This window comes from Gorilla gorilla, chromosome 5 (genome assembly GCF_029281585.2).
Source record: "Gorilla gorilla gorilla isolate KB3781 chromosome 5, NHGRI_mGorGor1-v2.1_pri, whole genome shotgun sequence".
NCBI classification, from domain to species: domain Eukaryota; kingdom Metazoa; phylum Chordata; class Mammalia; order Primates; family Hominidae; genus Gorilla; species Gorilla gorilla.
In genome coordinates, this window is record NC_073229.2 from 155,338,557 (window position 1) to 155,359,712 (window position 21,156).

Consider the following 21,156-nt stretch of genomic DNA (forward strand, 5'->3'; position numbering starts at 1 on the left):
GCTTTTATTTCTGCAGTTACTTATGTTTCTTTCTCTGCTATTATATGATCAGCTCCATAAGTAAAAGACCTGTCTTACCTGCACATCCTCAGCACAGAGCTCAAGCATTAAATAAATATTAGGGGAACTGGTTGTACTTTCCTACCAACCCATAAATGGGCATCAGAAACTCAACGTGTTAGAATTATTTGAAAATCAGAGTAACTAGTTTGCCGACTTCTAGTGTGCAGCCTTTACGCCAGCTGTTGTGGCTGTGTAGGGGTCTTCTTTTCTTCCATCCCTATTCTACGATGCATTCAACATAAGCGAAGTGTTATTATTCACGAAAGGCGCTAATTTGTGGACGGATGCACCTAATGTTCTTAACCCCTGGTTTCTTCGCACTAAAACCAATCCCAATAGCATTCCGTTTCAAGTGAAAGGTTTTTATTTTTTTAAACTAAGTAAATTTCTTTTTCTTCCAATTTACTCACTGCAGTACCTTATACTACAAGAACCAGCAACTGGTTTCCTCTTAATGTCTAAACATAACATCATTGTTAAAAATTAGAGACTGTCACAATTTGCATTTTTTAAAAGTAAGGTAAATAAAGTATCTCATTATACAGAAGTACAAGGTCTCGTTCTTGTACATTTCGCTCTTCCCAAATATTCTGCAATCAGAACCCTGATTGCAAAACTAAGCACATGGATTCTCAAAAGACACCAGGCCAGAGAATTCTTTCATCCTAGTCCCAATCTCGCCCTTGAAAGCGTGGGACGGGAAAGGCTGCGCCACGGGAAATAAATGAGGGCTGCCAAAGGCCGTCGGAGGCCGCGGGGCTCGGGAGGCAGGCGAAGACCCAGCGTCGCATTGCAGAGTCGAGACGACCTGGGCTGCCGTGACGCCGCAGTCGCCGTCCCTAGTTTCCCCCGCCCTGCCCGAGCGCATCCGCGCCTCTCGCCCGAATCCGGGTACCACCGGCGACTCGGGTCGGCCCCTTCCGGCTTGTTCCGGCGTCCGGCCTGGCATGCGGGTGCTGCGGCTGCTGCGGCTGCGGCTTGGGAAGCTCCGCGCTTCCGCAGGCCTGGCCTCCGCGGCCCGGGCCCCAGCAGCCTGTCGCTGGACCCCGCCCCGGCCCAGCGCACCGCCCTCAGGCCCCGAGCCCCGCCCTGGCCTCCGCCTCGGCCTCGCCTCCGGCCCCGGGACGCGGCCCGCCACCGCCGCTGCCGCCAGCCCAGACGCGCCGCCCGCATGCGCCGCGACCATGGAGCGCCCCGAAGCGGGTGAGACCGGGCTGTCCAGCGGGCCGGGGCGGGGGCGACAGGAGCCGCGGGGGCCTGGGCCTGCTCTGCGCTCGAACTTTGGGAGGGCCTGACCCGCGCCGGCCCTTCTCCGAGTCTCCCTCCTTCCCAAAAGGACTCAGGGTAGCACCGACAAGCCCGGTGCAACCGGGGTGTACATCAGTGCTGCCTGTAGCGAAGCGTTTTAATGCACGCATTGTGGGTCCGACAGGAGGCGGGGGTATGAGCCCATCCCCGAGTTTCACTTTTCTTTCTCCCTTTCTCATCCTGTGACCCTTTGCACAAAGTTCATGCCAGTACACATTCCTTCCGACGGTGTTGATGTGGGTAAATGTAAACAAAACCTAGTAAAATCTCGATTTTATCTTATATCACAAATATTAAGCACCCGAACCACCATACTGTCTCATTTAGGATTTTCTGCCAGGTTTGGACATGACCGCTTTTAAAACTGGCGCCAAGTCTACACTAGCGCCCGGAATGAATTTCCAGTTTAGGTCAGCGTTTGTTGTGAACTGAACTTTGTGAGTAGAGCGAGTTAGGGGTGGACTTTCGGTAAAAGGGTCCGCAAACCAATTAGAGAAAAGGTGCTCCTCTGCAAGAGTTTCATAGGATAAACTCATAGAAGAGTATAAAAAGCATAAAAACGTTAAAGTGTACTGTAGAAATAGCAGTTAATCGTGTGAATATATTGACAATTGTTAAGTGAATGATGACAGTGAGTTTTTGCATTTAGGAAATGCATGGGAATGGAAATTGTTAAGGAGAAAAGAGCCATACTCCAGTTCCTTGTTTAAGTGCCGTGGCTTTGCAATTCAGGATCCTGTTAGCATATCTGTATATTTTCCTTATTCATAAAGTTTAAGATGTTTGTGGAGGTTACTTCCTCCTTTCATCCATTTTCGGACACTATTAACTTGTTTTGTCCATTTCTCCCTAATAATTTGGATTTTACTTTTGTTCCCGTTTTATGAGGAGGAAAGGAAAGCCTGGAGGTCAAGTAACTTTTTGATTTCTACGCAGCTGTCAACATTTACTAACGTGTAAGATGCTAATACTATTTTTAGTAGCTAAGCCAGGACTAGAATGGATGCCCTTGGCCCTTTCCAGTTGTTCTTAGGAATAAACTTATTTATGTATGTACTTATGTATGTATGTATATATGTATATATGTATTTAGAGACAGGGTCTTCCTCTGTTGCTCAGGTGGAAGTGCACTGGCGCGATCATGGCTCACTGCAGCCTAGATCGGCTGGGATCATGCCAACCTCCTGTTTCAGCCTCCCCAAGTAGCGGGGACTACAGGTCTGTGCCAACTTGCCTGACTAATTTTTGTTTTTTTTTTTTGTAGAGACGGGGTCTTGCCATGTCACCAAGGCTTGAACTCCTGGGCTCAAGCAGTCCTCCTCTGAGTGCTGGGATTACAGGTGTGAGCCAACTTGCTCAGCTGGGATAAATTTACTATTTACCTAGTAGAGTGATGAGAGACTTACTTCACAAAATTGAGTAGTGATTTATTATCCAGATAGGAAACCTGCATTTTGTGTGACAGTGGGAGAACTCTCCATACCCTTTTCTCTCTCTTTTTTTTTTTTTTTTTTGGAGACAGAGTCTCGCTCTGTCGCCCAGGCTGGAGTGCAGTGGCACAATCTCGGCTCACTGCAACCTCCGCCTCCCAGCTTCAAGCGATTCCCCTGCCTCAGCCTCCCGAGTAGCTGGGACTATAGGTGTGTGCCACCACGCCCGGCTAATTTTTTGTATTTTTAGTAGAGATGGGGTTTCACCGTGTTAGTGAGGATGGTCTCTATCTCCTGACTTCGTGATCTACCTGCCTCGGCCTCCCAAAGTGCTGGGATTACAGGTGTGAGCCACCTCACCCGGCCCGCCCTGTTGGCCTGTTTTTGATGAAGGCATTTGCTTCACCTGTATTTGAATATTTGCATATATTTAAAGGTATGGTTTTATAATATACTTAAAATGTATGTATTGTTTTTCTTAGGTAATATTCAATTTTGAAACGTTTGAATAGCAGAAATGAGAAACATGAATATATTCAATATAGTTGTCAGCATTTACAAGCAGTTTATACTGTTTAGCCTTTGGCCACATAATTGTAAATCATAGAGCATATGCAATTTTATATCTCCTTTCTAAAAACTTGGCATTTGTTGTTAGCTTTTTTCTGTCATTGCATTCTTCATAGTCATTGTTCGTAGTTGTCATTGTCACGAGCATGCTTCGTTTAACCATTTCCCTATTTTTTTCATTGTTTCTATTTCATTGTACCCAGTCACCATCCATGTTCCCCCCACCCATTCCACCACCCTCCCCAGCCTCTGGTAACCATTCTTCTATTCTCTATCTCCATGAGTTCAAATGTTTTAATTTTAGTTCCCACAAATAAGTGAGAACATAGAAAGTTTGTTTTTCTATGCCTGGCTTGTTTCACTTAACATAAGGATCTCCAGTTCCATCCATGTTGCAAATGACAGGATCTTATTCTTTTGTATGGCTGAATAGTACTCCATTGTATATATGTACCATATTTCGTTTTTCCATTGGATAACCTTAGTTATCCAACACTTAAATTGCTTCCAAATCTTGGCTATTGTACCATTTCCCTGTTATTAGGCATTTAAGTTTTGTTCCACTTTTCCTTTTTTGTTTAAAGAAAGCTGTGGTGAATCTTTGAGCATGGATGATAGATAACCAGATAGCAGTAAGAAGAACATCAGAAGAATATTTCTGTGGCTTCTGGTCTATTGCCAGATTGCTTTCTGAAAGGATTGCCTCCATTTACATTGCTATAGTCAGTGTATAATAAGGTGGCAGTGTGTGGTGCCAGAAAGGGCATAATGGTCATAGAGTGGCTGGATTCCAGTTCCAGCCCCAAGACCCACTAGTTTTACCCTTGAGCAAGTACTTATTTAATCAGCTAGTTTGTAAAATGAGCATCATAATAGTACCTCTCCATAGTGTGGTTGTGTGGATTAAATGAGTTCCTCCCAGTGCTTCCAGCTGTGCCTGGCTTCAAGCATGCACTTAAATGTTAGCTGTTGTTAGTAGTAGTAACAGACATATTAATAGTTTACCAGCTTCACCTCATCTTTATGTTATTAATGCATTTGGAAGCATAACTTTTATTTGGATTTATACAAAAGATAGAATTTTAACTATGGTTAGAACAAATTGTAGGAGACTTTTAAGTACTCAACCCAATGAACTTAAAAGAGTTTAAATGCTCTAAGAGTTCGTTATTTTAAGGCAGTTTTCCAAAAGCAAAATATTTATACCTTCTATAAGAGAAAGTGTAGTTATGACTGGTGTATTTAATTCACATCTACCAACCTTTGCCCAAACACTAGAGCTTAGAGAACTGGAGGAAGTGTTCTAAATATTTGGTTTGAGAAACATTGTTCTATAGAATGACCAGCAGTTCTTTCAAGACTTATTTGAAAGTGGCACTCCTTTTTTTTGAGTTAATAATTCCTATCTCAAAAATTGTTGAGTTAATAATTCCTATTATTCTATAGCTTAAGAGAAGATAGTTATTTGTATTTCAAGTTCTAGACTCCTGTGGATTTTGATGTAACATTGCATTTGAGTTTAATATGCTGTATTTAGCAAGGTAAAGAATGATGTTGAACAAGTTATGTTATGCTTTAATTTTTATTTTCATGTCAAATGGGATACTAGTACTTTTCCTTTATTCATCTGGTGAAAATGAGAGAATCTGTGATGTGCTGAGGCTGCCACTAAATACCAGGAATTATTTTTCATGGGCAGTGAGATAGCTGTATTGCATTGTAGCTATCTACACTGGCTACTAGTGACTTACTAACCACTCTCAAATGTGGACTTACCTTTATCACATTTATTCATTCAGTAAAAATTTATTGAGCACCTATTGTGAGCTGAACTCAGTGCTAGGCATGGAGGAATCAAAGGAGAATAAGACAAGGCTTTTAAGGAACTTCGACTATGGTGACCACACATGATGGAGTGCAGTTAAAGGAAGTTGTCCCTTTCACTTTCAAAAGTGTCCTGGTTTGGTGAATTGTATGGTCACTTTACCTTAGAATCTAATGGATAAGACAGATAAACGGACATGTATAACATAAAGTATACATGCAGTGATTGGAGGAAGCACTAGGTGCCTAGAAGATTGGATTACCTAACTCAGCCCTGAGCTGGGGATCTGCAAGGTTTTCCCTGACGGTAGAGGTCTGATCTAAGGTTTTACTTTGAAGTTGATTGTTCTTAACTGTTCACACAATCTCTTAGTCTGGTGTGAGGTCAAGGTATAGAAGAAGTGAAAGGGGATCTTCTGGAGCAGTGGTTTTCAATTGGAAAACCACTCTTGCACATCGGAATTACTCTGCAGAGGTTTAAAAAAATACCAGAGGTTGGCCTAATCTCCAGAGATTCTGATTTAATTGGCTGGAGTGACACACATGCGTTCTAGTGATTTTTTTTTAAAGCTCTGCAGGTGATTCTAATGTGCAGTTACTATTATTACCATTGTTACCATGTGATTCTCTCTTTGGTATAGCCAGAATGAAGTCCATAGCACTTGCTCTCTAATTGTTGGTGATTAATTGAGCTCAGGAGAAACCAAAAGTTAAGCGATTTCGCGAACTTTTCTTATTTAAAAATTGACTTAATTTAATTCATCATTGTATTCTTTCTTTTGCCTTCAAAATGTGTTGAAGCCCAAAATTAAGTTTCCTCTTCCTCACTTATTGCTAAGAATCTGTATTTCCAAGTAGCACAAGAACTTGGAAGCTAGTAGTGAGATGACGGTGTTAAATAGGTAAATTTTATGTCACTAAATTCTTAGATTGAGAATAAAATAGAGGAAAAACAATGGTTGGGTTTATTTCATTTTGTTCTGATTTTCATTCAGCCTTGTTTCTATTTAGTTGCATGTTTTATTACTAGCTTTTCAAGTGTAACGTACATGGTCAGTGGTGATCCTTTATGTGTAGCTGCATGTGCCCAAAGGTACAGGATGTGTATTCATCTATGAAAACTTTTATTTAAGCCTAAGCTGCATTTGTGCTTTTAAAACATAAGCATAAAAATAGAAAAGAGGCATTTAACTTGTTCTCGCATTTTTCACATATTTGCGAGTTTATGAATAGACTCATAGTGAACTGACAGTTGTTGAACACCTGTGTATGAGGCATTCATAATTCCTAAAATTTGAACTCTAATATAAATAGTAACATTATTAAGAATGTATTATTAGGGTTTTTTGACATTGAACTTAATTAATTAAAAAAGGCTTTGTTGTTTTTTGCTTTTATTCAGAATATAGTAATATAGTTTGGATATTTGTCCCTCCAAATCTCATGTTGAGATGTTATCCCCAGTGTTGGAGGTGGGGCTTGGTGGGAGGTGTTTGGGTCATGGGGTGGATCCCTCATGAATGGCTTGGTGCCCTCCCTGTGATAATGAGTTCAGAAGAGGTCTAGTTGATTAAGAGAGGCTGCTACCTCCACCTCTCTGTCTTGGTCCTTTTCTCACCATGTAACACATTGACTTCCCTTTGCCTTCCACTATGATTATAACCTTCCTGAGGCCTTCACCAGAAGCAGGTGCTGGTACTATGCTTTGTGTAAAGCCTGCCAAATAAACTTTTCTTTAGTAATTACCCAGCCTCAGGTATTCCTTTACAGCAATGCAAATGGACTGAGATAGAAAATTGGTACTAAAGAGTAGGGTGTTGCTGTAAAGATACCTGAAAATGTGGAAGTGGCTTTGGAACTGGGTAATGGGCAGGGGTTAGAAGAGTTTGGCGGGCTCAGAAGAAGACAGGAAGATGAGGGAAGGTTTGGAACTTCTTAAAGACTGGTTAAGTGGTTGTGACCAAAATGCTGATAGAAATATGGACAGTGAAGGCCCATCTAACAAGGTTGGAGATGGATATGAGGAAGTTATTGGGAACTGCAGTTAATGTCTCTATGTTATGCCCTAGCAAAGAATTTGGCTGCCTTGTGTCCATGCCCTAGGGATCTGTGGAAGTTTGAACTTAGAAGTGATGACTTAGAGTATCTGATAGAAGAAACTTCTTTCTTTCTTTTTTTTTTTTTTTTTTGCAACAGGGTCTCACTCTGTCACCCAGGGTGGAGTGCAGTGGGAAGAAATTTTTGAGCAGCAAAGCATTCAAGAAGTAGCATGGCAGCTTCTGATGACCTACAATCAGATATGGAAGCAAAGGAATGACTTAAAGTTGCTTTCCTTGTAATTAAAAGGGAAGCAGAGCATAAAAATTTGGAAAATTTGCAGCTTAGGCTTGTGGTAAAGAAGGAAAAAACATTTTCAGGAGAGGAATTGAAGTGGGCTGTGAAGGAACCACTTGCTAGAGAGATTAGCATGACTAAAATGGAGGCAATTCCTAATAGCCAAGACAATGGGAAAAAGGCCTTGAAGGGATTTCAGAAATCTCCAGGGCAGCTTCTCCGATCACAGACCTGGAGGCCTAGAATGGTTTTAGGGGCCAAGCCCAGGGGCATGCTGCCATGTGCAGCCTTGGGACATTGCTCCCCACATCTCAGTTTCTCCACCTCCAGCTGTGGCTCAAAAGGCCCCAGCTACAGCTCTGGTCACTTTGGAGAGCACAAGCCACTGTAAGCCTTGGGGGCTTCCATGTGATGTTAAGCCTGCAGGTGCACAGAATAAATGCAAGAGTGAAAGAGGCATGGCAGCTTCCACCTAGATTTCAGATGATGTACCAGAAAGCCTGGGTGCTCAGGCAGAAGCCTGCTGCAGTGGTGGAGCCCTCACAGAGAAACTCTTCTAGGGCAATGCTGGGGGGAAATGTGGGATTGGAGCCCCCACCCAGAGTCTCCACCAGGGCACTGCCTAGTGGAGCTGTGGGAAGGGGGCTGCCACCTTCCAGACCCAAGAATGATACAGCCACTGGCAGCTTACACCCTGAGCTTGGAAAAGCTGCAGGCATTCAATTCCATCCTGTGAGAGCAGCCACAGGGGCTTCACCTTGCAAATCCATAGGGACAGAACTGCCTAAGGCTTTGAGAGCCCATGTCTTGCTCCAGTGTGCCCTGGACGTGGGACATGGAGTAGAAGGAGAGCTTTGGAGCTTTGAGGTTTATTGTCTCCCCTGCTAGGTTTTGGACTTACGTGGAGCCCGTTGCCCCTTTCTTTTGGATTTCTCTCTTTTGGAATGGGAGTGTTTACACAATACCTGTACCACCTTTGTATCTTGGAGGTGAATAACTTATTTTTGATTTTACAGGCTCATAGGTGGAAGAAACTTACCTTGAGTCTCAAATGAGACTTTGGACTTTTGAGTTAATGCTGGAACAAGTTGACCTTGGGGGACTATTGGGAAGAGATGATTATATTTTGCAGTGAGATTTAGGTGGCCAGGGGCAGAATGATAATAGTTTTTATGTTTGTCTCCTCCAAATCCCATGTTGAGACGTAATCCCCAATGTTGGAGATGGGGCTTGATGGGAGGTGTTTGGGTCATGGGGGCAGATCTCTCGTGAATGCCTTGGTGCCCTCCCTGCGGTAATGAGTTCATGTGAGATCTGGTTGCTTAAAAGAGGCTGGCATCTCTGCCTCTCTGTCTTGCTGTTTTTCTTGACGTGTGACATGTTGGCTTCCCTTTGCCTTGCACCATGATTTTAAGCTTCTTGAGGCTCTCACCAAAGCAGATGCTGGCATGGTGCTTTGTGTACAGCCTGCAGAACTGGGAGCCAACTAAACCTCTTTTGTTTGGAAATTGTCCAGCCTCAGGTATTCTTTTATAGCAATGCGAATGGACTAATACAACAGGGGTGTGTGTGTGTGAACAATAGTAGAGATTAATCAAATTGCAGTAAAAATGTGTGTTTTTTGGCTTGTATGTTAACTGTGGCCTATCATCATAGCTATGTTGTAGCCATATTCTTAATGGACTGTGTTTTACATGTATTGTGTCTGAAAATAGAGTATTACAAGAGAATGAATTAAAGGACTTCTTAAACATCTTGAGTGGTAAATTAGTCTTTAGTAAATATGTAGAGTAAAAATTATATTAGTATTCCAGGATTCTGTTCAATCTTATTAGTTCAGACAGCATTTGTGTCTGTCAATAAAGGCATGGGTTATAATGGCTCTGGGGAGACCACCATCTGATAAATTTAGCAATTAACTTTATCAATTTAAACATACACCTTCTTTCTCTTACCTCCACCCAAGGTATATGATTGTTCTACCCGCAGCAAGAAAACAAAAAAAGACCAAACAGGAAATATGGCTTTAAAGTTAGTATATGACCATGGGAGAGGAGTTAGGGAAACTGTAAGATCATTTGCTTTTTAATAATTGAATTTTCAGAAAAGCATATTTATAACCATGTATTTTTAACTAAATATCCAGTGTTAAATGTAATGATGGAGAGAAACAAAAGTCTTTATTGAAGAAAAAATTATAGGCCAGAACTTGTACAAATAAGAACACATAAGTGATATTGCTAAAAATAAGAATGAGAATGACTGACAAACCTTGCTGGTTGTTTTAAAAGGTACGTGAAAAAAACATAGTTTTAGAATTAAAATATAGCTATAAAAGAACTTGAGGATTATTGATTGACTCAGTTTTCATCTGATCATACATTGAATACTGTGTTTTAGAAAATGATTAAAGCTTTATAAGTGTACAAAAATATAGAATGTGGTATAAATGTTTATATAAATAGCTTTATGATATATTTGAACACAAGTACTACATTTCTTAACAGATGTTAATTTATATCGAAATCAGTGAGCTGAGTTATTTTCATTTAGGATATGTTTAAATAATAACAAATAATCCTTTTTTTTCTGTTTGTGATATGTTAAAGGAGGAATTAATTCCAATGAGTGTGAAAATGTATCAAGAAAAAAGAAAATGTCAGAGGAATTTGAAGCCAATACTATGGATTCTCTGGTAGACATGCCGTTTGCTACTGTAGATATTCAGGATGACTGTGGAAGTAAGTACTTTATTAAGTAAACACGTATTTAGAAGCAATGAGTAGTAAATTTAGTTATATATATTTTTTCTTTATAAGTTGTTTCACTTTTAATACTTATGTTTTTGAGTTTTAATTTTGATTTCATTTCATTTATTCTAGTTTTTTGAGACACAGTCTCGCTCTGTCATCTAGGCTGGAGTGGTGTGATCACAGTTCACTGCAGCCTTGACCTCCCAGTCTTAAGTATCCTCCCACCTCAGCTTCCTGGTGGGAGGTAGCTGGGACCACAGGCGTGTGTGGCACCATATCTGGCTACGTTTTTATTTTTTTTGTAGAGATGGGGTCTTGCCATGTTGCCCAGGCTGGTCTCAAACTCCTGGGCTCAAGCCATCCTCCTGCCTTGGCCTCCAGAAGTGCTGGGATTACAGATGTGAATGATCGTGCCTGGCCAAGTCTTGTTTTTTATTTAATAGTTGTCTATATCTATTGGTATAATAATAATATTATATTCATATATAATAATATCTGTGATAAAATAATCGCAGATAATATTGACGTGTCTCACAAAATGTTGAGCCAGGTCATTCTTTAGGTTATAAGCTACTTCTGAAAATAATGGGCTAGATAATGCCCTTGATTATTGTGGAGCCACTGCTAATTTCAGCAGTACCCATTTATCTAACACATGTTTACTAGCTGTATCCTCTAAGCACTTTGCTAGGCATTGGGAGGGTCCATCAGTGAACAAGATGGGCAATATCACTGCCCCAAAGGAGCTCAACAGGCTAATAGTGAGAACAGGTCAACTTTTAATTAAATGTTCATATATTGGATCGATTCAGTCTTTGAGAGCTTCATTCACAAACTTTAAAGCAACAATGCTTACTTGATTGAAATACTGCTGGAATTACATAAATATCCAAATCTGTGTTTTGGCCAGATGCGGTGGCTCATGCCTGTGTTCTTAACACTTTGGGAGGCTGAGACGGGAGGATCAGTTGAGGCCAGGAGTTTGAGACCAGCCTGGTCAACATAGGGAGACCCCCATCTCTATTTTAGTAAAAGAAATAAATTTAAAAAAAATCTGTTTTATGTCATTGTAAAAACAATACTGTCCATGATATTTGGGTTTACCTTCACTGAAAATGTTAAAGATTTGACTATTGTCCAGGTTACTTGTGGGGAGGAAAATAAGGAAAAGCGTCAATATATTCAGATGTTTATTGACTACATACTCTGCGCCATTCAACTGTTTGCAACCTTACATAAAGCCTTGCTGTGGTTTGATATGCTTTTTTCATGACTTGGGCTCTGTGGCATAACAAATCATCTGCTTTAGTCTCTTCATTTTGAGAAAAGAAAACTGACTTAGAGAAGTTAAGTAAATTAAATTCACACGGTGGGAAAGAACTAGTTGTAGAATCTGGTTTCTGATTTGTTAGTCATTTCTTTGATGAACATTTATAGCCAGGCATTGTGCTGGACATTGGGAATATTAAAACACATGACAGTCTTGAACATCAAGAAGCTCCCAGCTTCATTGGGGAACCAATCTGTTGACAGCTATCATCTCATAAGATGAATGCCATACAGGCTGCTCTGGAAGTGCATGACGTGAGGGTGTGTGCAGGGAGGCATCTAACCTGGGTGTCGGAGGAGAGGGTGTCCATGAAGCCTTCCTAGGTGTTTGGCAAGAGTAGAGGCTTGGAGGATGAGTATGAACTATTCAGTGCTCTTGAAATTATCTGACCATCAGAATTTTCTGCAGAGCGATGTAAAAGCACAGATTCTTCTTTTTCAACCTTTGCATCCTGCCAGGGAATCTTCTTGTTTAAAAATTTTTTTAAACATCTCAAGTAATTCTGATGCTCAGCCAGTCTCAGAAACCACACTACTCTTTATCACACTGTCTTCTGGAGGCAGTGAACCTGACTTGTATTTTGGGAAGATGTGATACTTAAAATGATTAAGTCTTTGGTATTTTATTAAGCAGTCTTTCCCATTCCATAATCCAAGGGGAGAAGGAATCAGAAAGAGGTGTTTCCTATATTTTCCTTTACAACTGCCCTGTAGAGAAGAACCATGTTTGTGAGTTTCACAGCTGTTGGGGAAACTTTCACTGAAGAATTTTCATACCTGTTAATTAGAAGATACTCTTAGAAAAAAGTGAGACTAGCAAGGATTTAATGTTTTCCTCTTAATTTCCTATTTGTTGAGCAAATAAAATGAATATATTTAAAAAATTCAATCACTTCTTTCTGATTTCATTACTTTCTCTAATTTGGATATAAATAAAGAAGGCTTCTGATGAATAGCCATGCCCTGTGTGCCCACCATGGGCCTCACTCACCCGCGTTTCTCCCTCTGAGCCTTGTTCCAGTCTCTGAATCACTCCCATTGGAGTGCATAAGTTAGATTGGAACAAGGGATGAGTCTGTTCATTCTTCCAGCTGCAGGCACTTCTGATTTATACATAGCTTACATATATCTAATGTATATGAACACATTGCTTCTACTAGCGATGGAAAGCAAGATACTGCCAGAATCCCAGAGAGCAAGTAGTGTTTCTGTAGTCACCATATTCTTATATCTCTACTGTTAAGGAGATTAATAGCCATTGGGACCAGAAAGAAGGAAGGGGCTGGATGTGTTTGTGGCATGCATTTCATTCCTGCTCTGAAAGCAACAGCTCTTTCCTCAGAGGATGTGCATTGGAGGGATGGCCAGTTTTTCATATGAACAGGATCTTTTCTCTCTAGGATATGATATATTTTTTACCAAAGAAATGATGTTATCTATGTATACTAGGGGCTCAGGCCAGTCCACAAAAGTCTACTTTTAACTAATATATACGCTTTTTGATAATTCAGGCTTTATGAGTTAAAAGTCTTTGTGGGTTAGTCTAGACTGCAAACCACCATGTATTATATTACTTTTGTGGGAAGATGGATTTAAAATTCCAGGCTCCAGCTTATACGTGGGCAGCGTGGTACAAAGGGAAAAACAGAAAACTTGTGTTTTACGTTTTGGTTACTTCATTATCTACTTGGACCTTCGACACTTAAAGCGTGGATAAAAATTCCCTCCTGTTTATCTCATAGTGTTGCTTTCTGGCTAAAAAGAGATAATGTATGCAAGAAAGAAGCTAAAAATGTAAAATAACGAATAAATGTTATTTATAAAACCTTTGAAACGTACCCCTTAGTTATTTGGGGACAACTTACTCTCTCATTTTTATAATAGCATTTACTAAAACACTAAGGAACAAATAGTACAATTCTTTGCAAACCAGAAACTACTAACTAGTTTTTCTGTAGTGAGATTTTTATAGGAATGTACAAAAACTGGGAGTTTTATTGCCAACCCTTAAACCATAAGAAAGGTATAATAATAGTGCTTGTGCCTGAAACACAATTAGTTTGTGGCTTGAATGGACTGAATTTGGCTTTCTTGTACGTTTAGTAATCAGTCTACTCATTTGCTCCATGGTAGATGGCAACCTCAAAATTCTCAGGTTGTTTGTTGCCTATGATTCCTTCAGTTTTCTTTGGCGTGTGGAAATTGTGAGTTAACTGCCAAGAAATTCTTGCTAATAGACACCCTGGCAGAGCAATGAGGAAAGTCGTGCTAACAAAAACATCATCGGAAGGGGAATCCTTGGCAGTAGGAAAACTCGCCTTGAAACGGTTAGTGTCTCTCAATTGTCAGCTGCGTTGCCTTCAGTGCGAGTGTGGTATCTGGATTAGGCAGCATGTGGTCTGGTTGGGTGAGATGGGTCTTTACATGTTTTGGTTAGTTTTGAAGAAGAGACTTTTATTAGGGTTATAGTTTAGAATATTATAACTAAAAATTAGAAGATAACATGCATTAGAACTAAATATGAGAATATAAAAGTATATTAGAAGTAAAATATCCAAATGCGTGTACAATGGAAATCTTTTAGAAATGATGGGGAGGCTGGGTGCCATGGCTCACACCTGTAATCCCAGCACTTTGGGAGGCCGAGTTGGGTGGATCTTTTGAGGTCAGGAGTTTGAAACCAGCCTGGCCAACATGGTGAAATCCCGTCTCTACTAAAAATACAAAAATTGGCGGGGCATGGTGGCACGTACCTGTAATCCCAGCTACTAGAGAGGCCGAGGCCGGAGAATTGCTTGAATCTGGTAGGCAGAGGTTGCAGTGAGCCGACATTGCGCCACTGCACTCCAGCCTGGGCAACACAGCCAGACTCTGTCTCAAGAAACAAAACAAAAAAGAAATGATGAGGAGACAGTACAACCTGTGCCACACCTTTGGCTCCATAGGGTGGACACGTTTTAGGAGAATATCCAGCTTAGTGCCTGGTTGACTTGGATGGGGTCTTTGCTGTTTACAAGGGAAATGTTGTGGGTCAGTTGATTATAAACCCAGTAAACCATCCAGGAAAACATTTGGGTTGCTGCTGTTCTGCATCTGAAAGTAGAATGGAGAGTCATTCTGCCATTGGGAATAGCTTAGGATGCTTCCCACAGTGTGACTTTGTGGAGAGTTTTAGTTTAATTGATTCTAGTCTCTTAAGGGAATCACAGTTCTTAACTATCAAGCCACATTTACTGAATTTATTTAGGGATGGGATCTCACTATGTTGCCTAGGCTAGTCTCAAACTCCTGGGCTCCAGTGATCTGCCCACCTCAGTCTCTTGAGTAGCTGGGAAAACAGGTATGCACCACTATGCCTGGTCTTAAGCCACATTTAAATAAAATCTTTTGATTTTCTTTTTTTTGTGTGTCATGTCTTCCCTAAATGTGGAATTGAGTTCTCCTTATAGTAAAATGCTTATAATTCTTATTTTACCTCACACAGAATTCTAGTCTGTAATAACTGAAGATTTTGGAGATACGGGAAATCGTAATTTTGCTTATTAATCCTAACAAGTTGTTACATTTAAAAAATACTTAGATTTTAAACATCTTAAAATATAAATTGAAACTTAACTTCACCTAAAACTTTTTTATACAAAAATGCTATATCAAATAAAGATTGAATCTTTGTACTTGATATAATAGATGGTTACCCTGAGTCAGTTAAGAAAATAAAAGATAAATTGTTTTCTGCATCCTCTATAATTAATTGGGGAAGCATATACTGCATATTCCAAATGTTATTATGAGAGAGGTTAAGGCAAATATCTGCCCCAAATAACATAAATGATTGATATCTTTTCTTTTGTTAAAAAAATAAGAAAATGAATAAAAATTGGAACAAGCCCAATCACCAGATTAATTCAACACATATTTATTGAGTGTGTTATGTACCAGGTACTGTTATTGGTGCTGAGCTGAGGACATAGTTAGTTCAGCTAGTGTGTACTTTTTCCAGGCTCAGGTTCATTCATTATCGATGACATTGGCATAATAATGGTAGCTGTCTCACAGGGTTGTTGGAAAGATTCAATTCCTCAATACATGTTAAGTCCTTAAAATGTAACTAGCCTCAGTACATTTTCATTAATTTAGTTTCACCAGGTTTTTTCTTACATATATTTGCTAAATTATTTATAAAACATTTCCCTTTAAGAGAAATATTTTATAATAATAATATTGAGCTCCTCCAGCACATTGCTAAATGCTTTACATTTTCTTACATAATCCTCTTAGAAACTTTTTTTTTTGTTTTTTGAGATGTAGTCTGGTGCTGTCACCCAGGCTGGAGTGTAGTGGTGCGATCTCAGCCCACTGCAACCTCCACCTCCTGGGTTCAAGCGATTCTTCTGCCTCAGCCTCCCGAGTAGCTGGGATTACAGGTGCCCACCACCACACTCAGCTAATTTTTGTATTTTTAGTAGAGACAGGGTTTCATCATGTTGGTCAGGCTGGTTTCAAACTCTGGGCTCAAGTGATCCACCTGCCTCAGCCTCCCAAAGTGCTGGGATTACAAGCATGAGCCACTGCACCCAGCACATAATCCTCATAGAAACTTAAAGAGGGAGAAGGTAAGGTTTTTTTTTTTTTTTAGAAAGTTTTAGTAATTTGCCAAAGATTATTGAGATACTAAAGGGGAATAATTCTGTGAAATATATGGCTGGATGTGGTGGCTCACGCCTGTAATCCCAGCACTTTGGGAGGCTGAGGCCGGTGGATCACCTGAGGTCAGGGGTTTGAGACCAGCCTGGCCAACATGGTGAAACCCTATCTCTACTAAAAATACGAAAAATTAGCCGGTTGTGGTGGCATGTGCCTGTAATCCCAGCTACTCGGGAGGCTGAGGCAGGAGAATCGCTTGAACCTAGGAAGTGGAGGTTGCAGTGAGTCAAGATTGTGCCATTGTACTCCAGCCTGGACAACAAGAGTGAAACTCAGTCTCAAAAAAAATATTCCATGAAATATAGAAGATAGTATTCTAAGTCATATAGCTAAGGAATTTTAGGAATGGTTACTTCGAAGATTTTAGCTGCCTAAATAACAAGAAAAAATAAAATATCAAAACAAATCTAATTCATTCTCAGCTTTTAGCTAATAGTAAGTGTGAAAACAGTGAACCCACAATAACAGATGGATGACTTAATTTTTCTCATTGTTCATTTGTTTGTAGTTTTTGAGGGAATAAATAGAACTTGAGAAAAAATTAGATAATTTACATAAAATGACACGTGGTGCTTCAGTTAAAAAAACAAATACACAAATCAGAGAGTTACAGCCTTTGTCAGCAAGACCAGATTCATTACAACACATTAAAATGGCTACTGAAATCATTATGAAAATTCACAAGTGGAATAAATTAAATTTATAAGATGGGTTTATGAGCTGTACTCCAACTGATGACTTTTTTGCTAACCAATGAAGTTACTCTAAATAATCAGTTGAAAGGTCCTGGGTGTGTGGCCAAATTTTTCTACATTTTGTTCTATGGTCATTGATTTTTGAAATTCTAATTGGTAAACTAGATGATTACATAAATATTTTGTTCCTTATATTTTCATATGAAACTAAAAATAAATAATATCCAGTTGTATTTTAGAACCTACATTATAATTTCAAAGTGAGAAATAAAATGGAGTTCAGTAATGAAAAGCACATGGATTTTATACTTTGACCATATATAAATAAACTTTACAGATAAAATCAGAGGTGGTATGCAAACGAGAGAAGAAATATTGGGGCCGGGCGTGGTGGCTCATGCCTGTAATCTCAGCACTTTGGGAGGCCGAGGAGGGCGGATCACTTGAGGTCAGGAGTTGGAGACCAGCCTGGCCAACATGCGAAACCCCATGTCTACTAAAAATACAAAGATTAGCTGGGCATCGTGGTACATGCTTGTAGTCCCAGCTGTTTGGGAGGCTGAAGCATGAGAATCGCTTGAACCTGGGAGGTGGAGGTTGCAGTGAGCTGAGATTGCACCACTGCACTGCAACCTGGGCAACAAAGCAAGACTCCATCTCAAAAAAAAAATAAATAAATAAAATAAAATAAAATAAAATAAAAAGGCCGGGTGCGGTGGCTCACGCCAGTAATCCCAACACTTTGGGAGGCCAGGGTGGGCGGATCATGAGGTCAGGAGATTGAGACCATCCTGGCTAACACGGTGAAACCCCGTCTCTACTAAGAATACAAAAAAAAATTAGCTGGGCGTGGTGGCGTGTGCCTGTAGTCCTAGCTACTCGGGAGGCTGAGGCAGGAGAATGGCGTGAACCCAGGAGGTGGAGCTTGCAGTGAGCCGAGATTGTGCCATTGCACTCCAATCTGGACGACAGAGCAAGACTCCATCCCAAAAAAAAAAAAAAAAAAAAAGAGAGATTGGGCTCAATGTGTATCAAGTGTATGATAAATCAGCAGGGCTTACGGAATTAAGAAAAGTGTATTACAAGGGTTGGTAAAACTGTACTGTAGCAATAAATACAGGATTCCTTTTTTCCCCATCTGTCATTAGGTATTTTAAAACTACACACTGTCTGTGATGCCTAACAAAAGAAAATTTTAGATTATCCAGTTCAAAGGAAAGTTAAATAGTTATTGGTAAAATTATAGAAAACTAAATAAATTTAGACAAACCATGTCCTACTTTATTTTTGCCTGAAAGTAGTCTGGGTTGGGGTTTTACACTATGTCATTCTCCTGATACCAGAATGGTTAGAGTTGTTATATGTTATAACCATTACCTTGAGAGATTATGATTTTTTTTTTCTGCAAAATGGATTTATAGGATGTTTGAAATGGCAAAAATAAGTTGCTACAGATGGGAAGAAAGTTTAGTGTTAAATAGATAAGGTAGTGTTAAATAGGTAAGGTAGAAAACAATGTAGTGTCAGTGGTCTTTGAAATACTGTGTTAATTCTGTCCCCCTTTTTAGTATTGTTCATATTGGAGTGTGAGTAAAATACAGAAAAAATGATTATATATCTTCACAGTAAGGAATGTACTATACATGGCCACCCAATAAACGGTGTATGCAAAAAATGGAAATAAAACTTTCATAAAACAATACTTATACTAACTGTGAGCAGTATACTGTCTACATGACTTCTGTCCCATTCCATTCCATTCTTTAAAAAGTGCTCTTTATTGGCCAGATGTGGTGGCTCACACCTGTAATCCCAGCACTTTGGGAGGCCGAGGAACGTGGATCACCTGAGGTAAGGAGTTCGAGACCATCCTGGCCAATATGGTGAAAACCTCTCTCTACTAAAAATACAAAAAATTAGCTGGGCATGGTGGGCGCCTGTAATCCCAGTTACTCGGGAGGCTGAGGCAGGAGAATCACTTGAACTTGGGAGGCAGAGGTTGCAGTGAGCAGAGATCGCTCCATTGCACTCCAGCCTGGGCAACAAGAGCAAAACTCTGCCTCAGAAAAAAAAGTGTTTTTTATTATCTTATAAGTTGATTTCATAACCCACTAGTGGGTTGATGCTTGCAATTTGGGAAAAAAATAACCTAGACGGTAGGTTTATGAGTCTCAATCTTGAATCCATTATTTAATATCACCGCGAATTGTCATAATTAGTACAAGTGTTAACAGTTAGTACCTTTACCACAAATCACAGAAAGCTAGAACTGGAAGAGACCCCCTAGAGAGAGATTGTCTAAACGTTCCTCCCTGTCCCTGGTTTTTTTTTTTAATGTTGCATTGTAGAAACTTTCAAACATATATTAGAGAAAATAGGAAAAGAAGCCTCATGTATTCATTACCTCTTCTTTACTGGATTATTTTGAGGTAGATCCCAGACATATTACTTTATCTGTAAATACTTTAGTATGTTTCTTTAAAAGGTAAAGAATCTTTAAGAAAAAATTCAAAATATCCTTACTATACCAAAGAATACTGGTAATTCTTAATGTCATCAAATAGCAAGACAATCTCTGATTATGTCATAATTTTAAAAAATCTGGATTATTTGAATTAGTTACCAAAATCTATGCACTATATTTAATTGACACATCTCTTGAGTCTCTTTTCATGTATACATCTCCTTTTTTCCTTTTGGGTATGTGTATGTGTGTGTTTATTGTTGAAGAAATCAGGTTGTGTAGAAGTTTTGCTATTCTGGTCATTTAAAATTTTTTTCTGTCTCTTCTAGTAAACTGGTAGTTAGATCAAGATGCTTAATTAAGTTTCTGACATTTGCAAGAATGTTCCAAAGATAGTATTTTTTTTTTTCTTTTTGAGAGACAGGGCCTCACCCTGTCATCCACACTGGAGTACAGTGGCATGATCATAGCTCACTGTAACCTCGAACTCCTGGGCTCAAGTGATTCTCCCACCTCAAGTAGCTGGGACTATAGGTGCATACCACAATGCCTGGTTAATTTCTAAATTTTTTGTAGAGATGGGGTCTTGCTGTGTTGCCCAGGCTGGTTTTAAATTCCTTGCCTTTAGTGGTTCTCCCACCTAGGTCTCACAAAGTGCTAAGATTACAGGCATGAGCCACTGTGCCTGGCCAAAGATAGTATTTTGAATTTCCTATAGTGTGATATCAGTAGGCAAATAATGTTTGCTTGTCTTGCCTTTTTGCAACTTTAAGATTGGTCAGTGGCTTCAGGTCTTATTACTCTAAAGTATCTATTATTAAAGTTCCCCATCAGCCTTCCATCTAATGGATCATCCATTGATGGTCATTGGGTTGATCTCTTACTTTGTTAAGCATTTTGAAATGGTGGTATTCTAACTATCTTTTTGCATGAATTAGCTTGAAATTTCTATAAAGAACTTTACCTTAGCTAGCTATTTAATTTCCTATATGACTATTTGGTTATAAGGAAAGATGGAATAAATGCTTGACTTTTTTCTGTTATCATCAGATATTTAGAATCATGTTTCTCTAGATTCCTCCAAAGGTGACCTGTGAGTTTTTGGCTTTAATTTTTTTTAGTATCATTAAGAATGGATGGATTTAAGCATATTTGATGTATTTAACACCACTGAAGTTTATTCTGTTTGGTGCCCAAATTGTCCCATCTTTGGCCAATGAGAAGACATTTAAATTGAATTTAGAGATCTTCTCATATGACCCTAGGAGTCTTTGAATTTCCAGAACTCTCATACATTGTATGCTCCAGACCTGGAATCAGCTCTTTCTCCAAGGATTAGTAAGATTTTTAAGTTCTCAGATAAACCTATTAAGTTACTTAATTAAAAGATGCTTGTTGGAAATCTAGTCTTCAGGTCATTGGCCTTTTCACTATCCAGTGCTGCCTCTATAAATTGAAACACACAGTACTAGTCATTTTCTCAACTGCTGTTGCCTCTTCTATCTTTTGTATTTTTTTCCCAGTACAGTACAGGTTGATAGCTGCCAGATTCACCATCCCAGCATCCTGTGTTGCTTGGGGTTAGCCCTGTGTGGTGATTTGGACAATGAAATATAAGGGGATGGACGCTAGGGACTTATTTAGAATTGATTTGTAATTTTACTTTAAAAAAAGGGGGTCTT

The 21,156-nt window shown here is 39.6% G+C and overlaps 1 protein-coding gene across 11 annotated transcripts in view; it reads left to right on the forward strand.

Moving 5' to 3' along the window:
* Positions 1–562: 562 nt before the first annotated feature.
* The window catches only part of AKAP7 (A-kinase anchoring protein 7), a 152,670-nt gene continuing 132,076 nt past the window's right edge, over positions 563–21,156 (forward strand). For 7 of the 11 annotated variants that reach the window (XR_008681146.2, XM_055391893.2, XM_055391892.2 and 4 more), the window contains exons 1-2: positions 563–1,266; positions 10,139–10,270. Coding sequence is in view for 10 of the 11 variants with exons in the window: in XM_055391893.2 (XP_055247868.1) it covers positions 1,011–1,266; positions 10,139–10,270 (388 nt within the window). In the remaining variant the exon portion in view is untranslated. Of the gene's footprint in view, positions 1,267–2,635; positions 2,712–2,920; positions 3,238–10,138; positions 10,271–21,156 lie in introns of those variants that run through there. The other 4 variants (XM_055391896.2, XM_055391898.2, XM_055391900.2 and 1 more) reach the window with 4 other exon arrangements.